The 12,089-nt window shown below is 41.2% G+C and overlaps 1 protein-coding gene across 2 annotated transcripts in view; it reads left to right on the top strand.

The window, feature by feature from the left end:
* ADAMTS14 (ADAM metallopeptidase with thrombospondin type 1 motif 14) overlaps positions 1-8,773 on the top strand; it is a 622,677-nt gene extending 613,904 nt beyond the window's left edge. For both annotated transcript variants that reach the window (XM_069610499.1, XM_069610498.1), the window contains exon 22: positions 8-8,773. In XM_069610499.1, coding sequence (XP_069466600.1) covers positions 8-585 — 578 coding nt within the window. In that variant the 3' untranslated portion in view covers positions 586-8,773. The remainder of the gene's footprint in view (positions 1-7) is intronic.
* The last annotated feature ends 3,316 nt before the right edge of the window (positions 8,774-12,089 follow it).

Raw genomic sequence — 12,089 nt, 5'->3', positions numbered from 1 at the left:
CTTTCAGAGGAACCATGCCAGGGAGACAAGTCTATATTCTGCCAGATGGAAGTCCTTGTCCGGTACTGCTCTATCCCTGGCTACAACAAGCTCTGCTGTGAGTCCTGTGGCAAAAAGGCCCACACAACCATTGTGCCGCCAAACTCAGAGCAAGCGGCTTTGGAAAATGGAGGTCCAGATGGAGCAGTCATGCCCAGTCCCCTACCTCAAACGCCCTCCACTCCTACAGTTTTGGGCAGATTGGTGACCCTGTCAACAGTAACTTCCACAACCATGAACACCAAGCCAGCTCCTCAGGGCCCTCTAATTGGCTTTGGGAGGCTAGAAGCAAACAGAACCGCCTTGGCTAAGCCAGAGGGCAGCAGCACATCTAGGTTCGGTACAGAGCAACTAGAACAGATACAGCTTGCAGCGGAAGGGCAGAGCCCTGGACAACTCTGGGATAGTCCTGTTTTTCTATGGGATAAATCCTCAGCCAAAAAGCATACCAAGGGGAGCTCTTCAGTATCTCAGGATGCAACACGGCGGAGGAAAGAAGGAACTGATTCTCAGGGGGGTGTTCGCAGGTCCCCCGTGGTGACATGAGTACACCATCGCTGACAAAGACTCTCAGAGCATCCATAGGGGAGGCCAAGATTTTAAACAGCAGTAAACAAGACAGATTTTCATGTTTTGACTGTAGCACTTCTTACATTTGCCAGAAACAGAGGAAGGACACTGCTGTGGTTGCTGGCAGCATCGGGAGCCTCCGCGCTTTAAAACAATACAAGCAAGTGCATGTTACCTCACAGTACAAACTGAATGCACTTGATTTTGTTGTTCATTTTCTGTAAACAGGGGATGGAGCCAAATGAGGAAAGACAACTCAGTTCCTCAAAATCAAATGGTGCTGACCTCAATCTTCTTATTGAAAGTGGTGCTAAGGCTGCGTGAAAAAAGGCTATTCGTAACTCGGCCTCCATCGTGGATGGAGGACGTGCTGCTGAATGGTGCACTTTTTACCTCTTTTGCCTCAGTGTGGTCTTCCTGAGGTGTTTTCTAAAAGACAGACTGGCTGCTCACCTTCCCCTCCTATGAACCCTCGAAAATGTTGTAGGGTGAATTCCATTTGGTCAGGAGGAGGCATGAGTAAACTTTGCTGCTCAGTTGTCACTGAGGTGAGAGCCTTCAGTTCAAAGCGTTGGTCGTCTTTCCTAAGTGCCAGAGGACACATGGGAAGGAAGGGACCAAGGAAAAGGATCCAATCTCCAACCACCGTTTTGCTAATGGGGGCTTAGTGGGAGCATGATCCATTGCCAATTTTCTGAGTCGAGAAACTGCCCAGTCCAACAAAACACACACAGGTTTTTGTTAATCACAGCAGCATTAGTTGTCCTATAGGACAGTAATAAGAGGAGTAGGCAACAATGTTCGTGCTGTTTTTCATACTCATGGAGTTGGCAATTTCCAAATGTTCAGATTAGGGAAAAAAGACATTTGATTTTGGAGGGATAGTATTGGCATTAGTAATATCTATATTCAGATATGATTTCCCAGTATGTGTTCATGGTCACGCTAAATGCAACCCCTTGTGTCTCTGCCTTTACATGGATAAATCTGTGTACCAGTAAAAGGTTGAATTTATTTTGAAAAACATGCCAAGAAATCTGAACTAGTAAACATAGACCGCTTATAGAAAAGTGAACACCAGGTTAAGAAATGTTGTTGTCAGACTTTGTAGCACTCCGTAAGACACAATGATGTCATCTAGATTGAGACAACATGTTCTGGGTGAGCAGAGCGTGGTTCCAGGGATATTCATTTAAGGTGAAAATACCCTAATTGCAATGGAGGGGAATATGGACATGGACACTTGTTATCATGGCCGAGAAGCAAATGACATATATTTGTAATTTTAAGTGTTTAGCTTGTCTAGTATCACCAATTCTAAAAAATTGAAAGCATTTTCAGAGAAAGGGAGCAGACCAGATTTTGCACTGTGATATCTTGCTACCTCATTGATGACATTGTTTCAAACAATCGAAAGCTGAAAAGAAGGAGATGTTGTTACACAAAGAGGGAAGGGCACCCTCCTCTTAGTTGAAAGGCATTGCATAGGATGGATTTTAAGAGACAACGCAAAAAACACACATGGCCACTTCTTGATAGCAAAATATGGAGTTTCCTAAAGAAAGATGGGAAGTTCAACTTGAAATTCAATGTACAAAACTTTCATTAATCGTTATTTTGATATTTAAGGCAGTTTTGCGCTTTGGTGCATTGGTGATGCAATGTTTTCTACCTTAACCTGAGCAAGTTTATATAATATGGTTTGTTGGGAAGTGAGAGGCAAAGAGTGCAGTATAGTTGTAGCCTATGGAGATAATGGAATCAGCATAAGCCCACGTGACGAGAGACACAGTAATCGCTAGTCCTAGTTTCATTGGCGCAGAAGGCCTGATAGGTTTAGGTGAAGACAATTATGTCTTTTGAGAGGGGGTGGCCTTTAGAGAATCATGGCATGTCTCTCATATTACTTTATTGTGTTGGCCTACTCCAAAATGATGACTGCTCAGACCGAGCCATGACCATGTCCACCACGCAATCAATGGTTCATCATTTTGGACGTCTGCAGCATTTTATCTTATACCTAGCAGTGTTCCCAAGTGCTAACAATTCAGGAACTGCAAAGATGCTTTTCACAGAGTATATTAACATACATGTATGCAGGTTCCACTTCAAAAAACAAATTCTGCCCACGGTTGTGCATGTTCATAGGTGAGACAAGTAATTAAATTTAACAGAGAGGGCACAATGTATTACTCACACCCATTGTATAATGGGCCTCAGATCAACACCATGAAGTAACTGTAGTTACTCCTATTTTGATAAATTTGTGTGGTTTCTGAAAGATTAATACAACTGTAGATTGTAACACACTCAATAACACATCATGTAGATTTCAAAAATAAGCTAGGAAAAGAATCCACAGATGTGTACATCTTATGTTCTCCAAAATCAGACACAGAATCCACTGTTACCATAACAGGTTTTTCACCCCACAATCAAATCACAAGCAGACATTGCGTGTTTTTAAATTTTAAGTAAAGAACTCTCCCAGGCGAGTGTTCTTCTGGAATTCGCTTCTACTTGCCTTTATATTCAGGGTGAAATAATGCAATACATGTATGAATAAAGCTGTAATACACAAATTCGCCCAGGGAAAGCTGCCAGAGATTAGGTGGCTTGTCAATATACAAAAACCTAACTGGGCAGTCACCCACAGAAATGTATATCATAATGAAATCTGTCCCTGACCAATCTGCAGCCATCGCATTGACCATATACGTCAATGGACGAGAGGCCACGGACACAGAAAGTCAATCTCCGGACAGGCTTTAGAGCTTGATAGAAGAGGTTGAAGGAATGATCATGCATTGCTCGCATACAAGTGACCAATAAATAAATAAATTGCTCGCATACAGAAAATGTGTGTCAGACCAAATGACAAACATAGGCTCTTTAGCGGTTAATTGGTTCCAATGATTCTATTGAAAAAGGCATGTTGTAGATCTCCCCTCGTTATTCCCATCCAAAATGTCTAACTTTTTCAAGTTGAGTAAGAAGTGATGAAGAAAGCCAAGACTTCTTCTGGTGCCTACAATAGTATTTACAGCAAAGTGAGCAGCGCTAAACAGAAAACAAGTTGGATTTGTGTTTTAGCATGATTTCAAAAGAAGTGCATGGCTTTTGTACACGTTATATCTGTTCAATTGGTAACAGCAGTACAATTGCTCAAATGGACCAGGTGGCTCTGTTGATCTTGGCATATTTAGGTCTACCTTTGTAAACGACTCTAGTTCCGGGGAACGCAACTAAAATACTCTTCATTGGCTTCTACATTAAAATCTTTACATTCATCCATACAGACCCAGATAGAAGTCTTTGGAATCAGAGATTCAAAGGGACATGTCAGCAGGTGTATCAAATAACATCCTCTGTCATCTAATACAACGATTATATACTGAAGGGCACTCGGGAAGATGGAGACCTGCCATCCCTTGTCTTTAGTTGTATGGAAATTGCAACAGCCCTCTCAGAATACATGGTTCTGATATTTGATGACATACAAAGCACCGTTTAATCCTTGAAGAACTTTCCAGTCAATGTGACATCAAACGTCGCCTGTGCCAATGTCCTCTTAAGGCACAGTAGCAGCCCATAGTGGTGTGCAGCTTCAGTTCCACTGTAATCTCTTATATTTCAATGGAGTCCAAGTCTTGGCAGCCATCTTGGACCATCCTGAAAATGTAACTAAGAGTGCAAAAACTGTCACTCCTGGTCAGCTACTCCTCACTCCTTCTATTGTGCAGTCATCCTCATGATATCTACTGGATTATACATGCATTTGAGAATTTCCTAAGTGTGGCACAGTTTTAATGTAAGACAGTTCAATTAAGACAAATAACAAAACAAAGTAGTACATAGAATACAAGGACCAAAAACAAAAGGAATTTTACTTTCTCAATGTGTCGGATAGTTTTAGAATTTCAGAATATCCCATTTTGCCTTTACACATAGTTCATTGTCCATCACCCAACCTCCTTTGACATAGTCCATATAAACATTTTTTATTGCTACAGTAAAAGGCACATTTGTAGCCAGATCGTACATGCCATTCATTTTTGTTCACTAACCTTCTGCATCATCTGCACAACTGCATCATCCACACCCTATGCAAATTATAACAAGAGTGTCTCATATTGTTTTGGGGGGCTGAGGCTTGTACATTTCCAATTCCTAGAAGCAGTAATCAGGAACTACCTTCCCTTTCACTTAGTGGGCCCGAGATATTAAATGCAGCATTCCTAATAACGTTTGTAATGCCTTGTAGATTTATTTGGAATGCCTGATCCATTGGACATTTTCTGACTTTGCAGCACCGAATATTAGCCTATCTTGAGCTTTCTCAAGTCTACTTCTTCTAATTTCGATCCTTCTCGTTTGGGGCCGGCATGCAAAAGGTAAATATTGGATATGTGTTTAAGGTGAACTATTGGGATTGCGATAGCTCTACTGGGTAGGGGGTAGTACAGCCAAATGGGCAAGTCAATGTGGTGAGACCATAGATAGAAAAATAAGAGCAGTCTTCATAAACATACAAGGCCCCACTCAAAAATAATATGATATAAGTCATGCATTTAGTATAATTAGTAAACTTAACAGTGCTGGGTCATTTTACTCAGGTATTCATTTTACAGTTTATCGAAAAGGAGGTAGGTCTCCCCATAAAAACAAATACCAAATAAAATGGAGAAGCTTAAACATTGAAAAGAATGCCAGAGTAAAATCAGCCCGAGCCACTGGACCACATAGGTTCTTCTCCTATATTTGCAGACCTCACCTTGGCTTCAATTTAGCAGACAGTGCTGAGGCCCAGCCACTTGGAATTCCATAGGGATTATGGTATACAGAGTCTAGACATAGATGGGGGACTTTATTTTCCAGACTATGATGTGCTTGATCATCATCAGAAACGTACGTACATAACTAGATCCTACATGGTTATTTGACCCTGCCCCAGGACTATAGCAAGTTTGTTGCATCAGATTTTTGGTAACTTTATTAAGTTTTATATTGGTATGAAATGAAAGGATAACCATTATGAATGTGTGAGATTTAGCAATTTCATTTACCAAATTTGTGAAACTGTGCATTCAATTTGAGCATTTTCCTGAAATTAGCTAAACCGTACAAAATTAAAAGTTCATTTGCAGTAAATGAATTTCACATAAATTCGACCTCTCGCTGGAACTTTTATTTTAGCAGACTAAGTTAAAGGTTTTCACCTTGTTTGCTAGGAAAATATGCAGCGAGAGTGCACCTAGTGTTTCTTTTTTTCTAGGAAAAATAAGTGGGAAACATAAGTAAATCATTTTTATATTCGAGTTTCACACTTATTTTATTCATAAAAATATATAGAAAATGGATTTATTTGGCATTTGTTTACAGCAAATTAAGTGCTGACTCCTCAATTGCATTTCCCAACAGTGAATTATTGAAGTGCACTTTTTCAGCAATTTCCGCCAAAGGGGAAAGTGGAAAATCAATCTATAATTTTGGAATTTCACCAAGTGAAACAATAGAATTTCGCCCAATCAAACTGGCAGAATTGGAATTTTGCGCATACCTAATAACATTACGCTCCTCACATAGATTTATAATTGATGATGCTAAGTAGATAAACCTACTCTCATTGCAGCTCCCCGTAAAACAAATCATGTAAACCACTTTTGGCCTCCCCTCCCTCAAGAGAAATTTCAAAGCACTTTGTATGTGCAACACCGATTTGAAAACAGTGAACTCATTGGATGGTAGGCCTACCCGCAAAAAACCTGTTTAAAGGACGGATACCGTGACAACTTTCCAAAATGTTCTAGCTTCAATCTGAGGCTGCAAATATCAGGATAAGTGTGACACAATTATATTCCAGACTGAGGGGGTCATTCTGAGTTTGGAGGTAGCCATGATGCTATTAGCGCCCTGGCTGCCTCCAAACTCGGGTCCGGGTAGTCAGAATGGGGATTTACCGGGTCATTCCAACCTTGGAGGACCTGGTAAGCCCCCATTCTGAAAACCATTCCCCATTCCCATTCGAGCCCCCATAGGGCTCAATGGGAATGGGGAAGGAGCTAATAACGGGCCCGCAAATTACCGGCCCGTTATTAGCTCCCTGGTCCCTTAACGGGTCCCGCTAAGGGCGGCTGGTAAAACCAGCCGGCACTGGTGGGACCCGCTAAGGGACCTCGGAATGCGGCGGCAGGGGGTTAACGGCACCGGCATCCTTACCGGTTCCGTTAACCCCTTACCGCCAAGGTCAGAATGACCCCCTGTATCTTGAGGAAAGGAAAAATGTGCTGTAACCAATCTGTGATACAAATTGACAAATGTTCCACATAACCCGCTGCACACTGCTTTCAATTTATAAGACTTGGATCAGCAATAGAAACGTGAAAAGATGTTTTAACAAACAAATTTACATTTTTCGAAAATTGTTTTTTTATGAATAACACAGCTACCTTATGTTATTTGGCAATTCGGGGTAAAAGATGTAATTTTGGTGAAGGTACGAGTTAATTTCAGTTTTGTCATTTTTAGCATTTGACCTTGACCAAGTAATCAGCAAATCCTGCATTACCGTGGGAATGATTATCACGACAATAAAAGGTAGCGCCACTGTAATCATGATTAAGTCTCTGCATCATGATTATGTCTCTGCATTACATTTTCAGGAGACACTACCATGGAAATTGAAGGAGGAGGAAATATATATATATATATATATATATATATATATATATATATATATATATATATATATATATATTGTTTTTTTAAAAACCTTTTTAAACCCACCATAACTTTTTGGGTGTTATGACATGGCCAAATCCTTCAACCACAAGGCTGTCAGGACTATACTGCACTGATGATCCTGAATAAGGGTGAAACCAGGTATGAAGTTGTCTTTGCAGCCTTGTAAATGTCTGTCTTGCGTTGATTAAGCTATGTATAAAGTAGCACTTCCCTCTCAGACAAAGACAATTTCCTGGAGAAAAAGGTTTGCATTGCATACCCACAATGCCTTGCTGTTGTGGCTCAGAACTGGAGGTAAACTTCCAGTGATGGCTACTAGGTGGTGTTGTGGAATGTGTAACGTGGCTCAAATGGACTTTGTTTTCTTTCAATTAGCCTGAGATTTTATGAACACTGCTCTCCCCAGAAGTTGTATGCAGCACACCAGATGCCAATAGACATTACATAAATCAGCTGGAAAACATGAAGATTATCCAAAGAACAAGCTCATCACCAGTGTTTTAGGGCACATCTCAGAAAATCTCCACTTTCTCTCCTACTTCTACTCACAGGTAGTAGGGAAACTCATGTTCCATGCCCATCCCTTTCTTCACTGATGAGCTAACCAACAAGAGCCACAGTTGTGGCCTATTGTGGACTTTAGACACCTTCTCACCTGCTACTAGTTTGAGGTTTTTTAAATTGGCAAGTGAGTATTGAGGCCTTGAGTGTCTCCATGGTTATCCACTTGAAGGTAGGATTCCTGGCACTTGTTGGAAGTGCTCTTCTATCATTACCTGAGTGGCACCCAATTAAAGTACTGTAAGCTGCAGAGTGAATGTGCTTTGTTATTGCCATTCAAAGAAGTGAAAGATCGCAAAGTATTTTCACCTGAGCATCTGAACACATGAAGTTTGAGCACTATATGTCTAATCTTTGACAGCCAACTAAGGTGCAGCTAGTCTCTAACGTAACTTTGCCTCCAACTGGGGAACAATCAAGCCCACTTGGCCAGCCACGTAAGGTTTTTATACATGGTATGTCAAATGAAAAAGAGATAAAAGGTCTGAAACATCCCATCTTGGCCATTCATTGCTTCAGGGTTGAAAGACTTTGAGTCTGGATCGTGTGTAAACTTAGCCTCAGTAGTAGGAGCTAGAAGGGCTGCAATGCAAGACCTCCATTTGATTACCGCAGGAAGGGGAACAAGGAGGGACAACTGATCTTTGTTGGACTGCACAACCATTCATTCCTGCTCTTTAGCCTTGTCCAGTGGTATAGGGTTTGTATAGTTTTGTACATACAAGATTCAGAGTTTTTAATTTTTAATATTTATTAATGTTGATGTTTTGGAAACCTTGCCTTTGTTAAGAAATGTACTTTCCTGTTGTTTTGGATAAAAATTCCTAGCAAATAAAAATATATCATGTGAGTAATCTAATTCTTGGTGGTGTTATTGTTATTATTAAAAGCAAAACTATTGCGAGCAAGCACTGTGGGCGATATTATATGAACTTTGTATCAGTGCAAGTTCATTTAGCACTAGAACGAAAATTGTCTGCGTTTCAGAGACATTTTTTCAATGCATTTTTGCAGAGATAATAATGCTTATGTTTGCTTTACCCTTGATGCACAGTAATTGTGCGTCAAGGGTAAACTTCAAGGAACTTCCAGGAAACTTCAGTGACAACACTTGTTATGTTTGCTTTACCCTTATAATTGTGGATCAAGGGTAAAGCAAACCTAAGTGTTATTACGTGGTTAGACTGACCTACATTCAATACAGGTGGGGCTAGCCACATAATGACACTTCACTTACCATTGTTTCTTTACCCTTGACGCATCTTACTGTGCATCAAGTGTAAAGCAAAAAAGAATGCCATGCCCCCGTTAGGCCCCACCCTGAAATTTAGGGGATCCTCTCAGTGGATCCCCTAAATCTGGGGGTGAGCAGTGACACACAAGCACCGAACACGTTCAGCCATGCATTCACACATCACTCATACACTCCTTGCATGCACGCATTTATAAAAACAAACACCAAAATACATACACATATACAATCCATACTTCCATGCATACATACACATTAAATTTAACCAAACACTTTACTTACCTGCATGGACCCTCACCATGTGCCCGCGCCGATACAGGGAGGACACAATGTGGCCCTCCCCTTCAGACCACAATCTAAACTCACTGCCTAACAGGACAGGAGTCCTTTCCTGACAGTCAGCGGGTTTATGTTTCAGGTCTCTGCAATGTGAACACACTGTCTGACAGGAGAGGACTCTGCTCCTTTCATGCACAGTGCCCATGCTGCCAGTCCAATAATGGCAGTGCCGGTATTTTACTTGCCCGCCACCTCCCATTATTGTGTGCTATTTTTGCATAGTGGGGGACACACTCCTGCTTAGAAGCAGGTATCATAGTCCCCCTTACAAATAAAGCACACAGGGGAGTATGCGGCCTGTCACTCAGGCAAGGTGATGACCTGACACTCAGGCAAAGGGGGTGGCACCGCTCCCGCCCATAATAGCAGGCTGCCACTGCTGATTTTGTAGACCTCGGGTCACACTAAGCTGTGTCTTACACCATCTATAAAGCAGGTATTAAGATAAGATTTGCGATATGCACATAGTGTCACTCAAGGCATGTCTCATTGTGCACTAAGAGCCCAGCAAAGGAAAGGCCCATTGCATACATGTTAAAGTCAGTCTTGTACATTCCCGGATTTTATGGATAGTCAAATCCTCATCTGTATCCAGACTGGGTGACCACAATGAGAAATATTGCCAAAGGAAATGTTGCTTATTTTACTATTGTATCATTGCCCAGTTGGTGATCTTGCATCCGGGGTGAGTTGTCTTCTTCATGACAGCAACGAGACATAGGTTACCATATCATTTCTCTCGGTTCAGTCTCCACCATTGTTCTAAAAAAAGTTTGGCCATTATTAGTTACATAAAATCCTCAAAGTGAAGCTTGACTGTCATCTCCCAGTCTCATATTAACTGTATCTTCTCAAAATGTAATATTATCTAATCTCGGAGAAAGTGTTCTGTCAATGACTACAAGTAGGAGAACGCCTACCTTCACTCTCTTGGATGGAAGGCATGCCATTTCTGTCCACGTGTCAGTAAATCAGTCTCAGAGAAAAAAAGGTTATGACATTCTGGCTAGAGGAGAAAGTTTCCAGAGAGGAAACATCTGGAAGACAAAAAAACTCTGCGATGCAAGTAACCAGATTACAGGTGAATATTTTTTCTGAGGAGTTTGAATGAAGGTTTCTCAAGACAAAGTGACATAAGATAGAAACCCACAAAATACACAAAGACAGTCACTTTCAGGAGAGAGAAAAAGAAGCAAGGATAAATAATGCAGTGGAAAATAGAATGAAACATAGAAGAATCATCATGCATTTAGATGCAAGATGTGTGTGTCTCTGCCATCTTTTATAATGGAACAAATAGATAGGATAAGATTGTCCTGGAAACAGCAGTAGAGGGTAGCCATCTTGGTTTGGGCTCGTTGGTCCATTACAATAAGAACTGCCATCTTGAAATGATTTATGTCACACCAATTAAGAGCCAATATATGTAAGGTGATAGCAAGGGGCCAATGCTGCCCAACGCGGAGCCCTTTGCTCAGGCTCGCAATGGCACAAGGCAGATAATGATGCTACTGTTAGCAGAAAGAACTAGGTGAGTTCACACCAAGAAGTTTGGACAAGATAGGTACTTCCTTCTAAAATATGATGATAGTTGTAGGGTTGTTTATCACTCTGCTTATCTGGACTTAGCCAATGATGTCGTCTTAGGCATACGTCTGCCGTATCCTGGGACTAATGGCCTTCATACTTTTTCAAGACTAAAATCTGTACATTGGTTGATCATTAAGGAGATAGAGAGAGAGAGAGAGAGAGAGAGAGAGAGAGAGAGAGAGAGAGAGAAAGAGAGAGAGATATGGAGAGAGAGAGTGAGAGAGGGAGAGAGAGAGAGAGAGAGAGAGAGATGCACGCACTCACGCCACTGCCTCTATATATCCCACTGTACCGGGAATGCCAGCATTTGCATGGAAAATGCCACAGCAATCAAAAGGTATCTGCATTGAATTCACACACCTCCATCTCTGCGATTCAAACAGCCCTATTCCAGAATGTCCATCTACAGACCTTGAGTTTCCTCCGCAGTCTACCTCCCCTATATTTGAGCACTTGCCTGATTGCTCTTTCTAAAACGTTAGCAGCATCAGCCACAAAGGGTAGCCCGTTACTTAACATTCTTTAATCAGGCACCTGGTCCTGCATTGCTGTAAGAGGAACTTGCAAGACTTTGATGGCAAAAACAGTGCAGGATATCAATCAAAAAGAACTCCATGGATATTCCCCACTGCTTTGCATAGATTTTGTAGGTTTGGGTCTGAAATGCATTGAGGAAACATACCCAAACACCTATTCACATGGCAATACAGAAACACACCTACATACTAAAGGCATATCCTCAACTCAGATCCTGCTGTGGCTATCTCGTTTTTTTACATGTTCTCGTATAGTGCTTTATGTTAGATTTCTTCTATTTCAAAGCGCTGTATTATTTTTATGTTATGTTTTGTGTCTTGTAGATTGGCCACAATTGGCCACTTAACACTGACTCTGAGGAGGTTGAATGAAGGTAAGTGACATAAGATAGAAACCCACAAAATACACAAAGACAGTCACTTTCAGGAGAGAGAAAAAAAAGCAAGGATAAATAATG

The sequence above is a fragment of the Ambystoma mexicanum genome, chromosome 8 (genome assembly GCF_040938575.1).
Source record: "Ambystoma mexicanum isolate Mex_15411 chromosome 8, UKY_AmexF1_1, whole genome shotgun sequence".
Lineage (NCBI taxonomy): Eukaryota > Metazoa > Chordata > Amphibia > Caudata > Ambystomatidae > Ambystoma > Ambystoma mexicanum.
The sequence above is the reverse complement of the archived record's forward strand: the minus strand, read 5'-3'. Positions and strand labels throughout refer to the sequence as shown.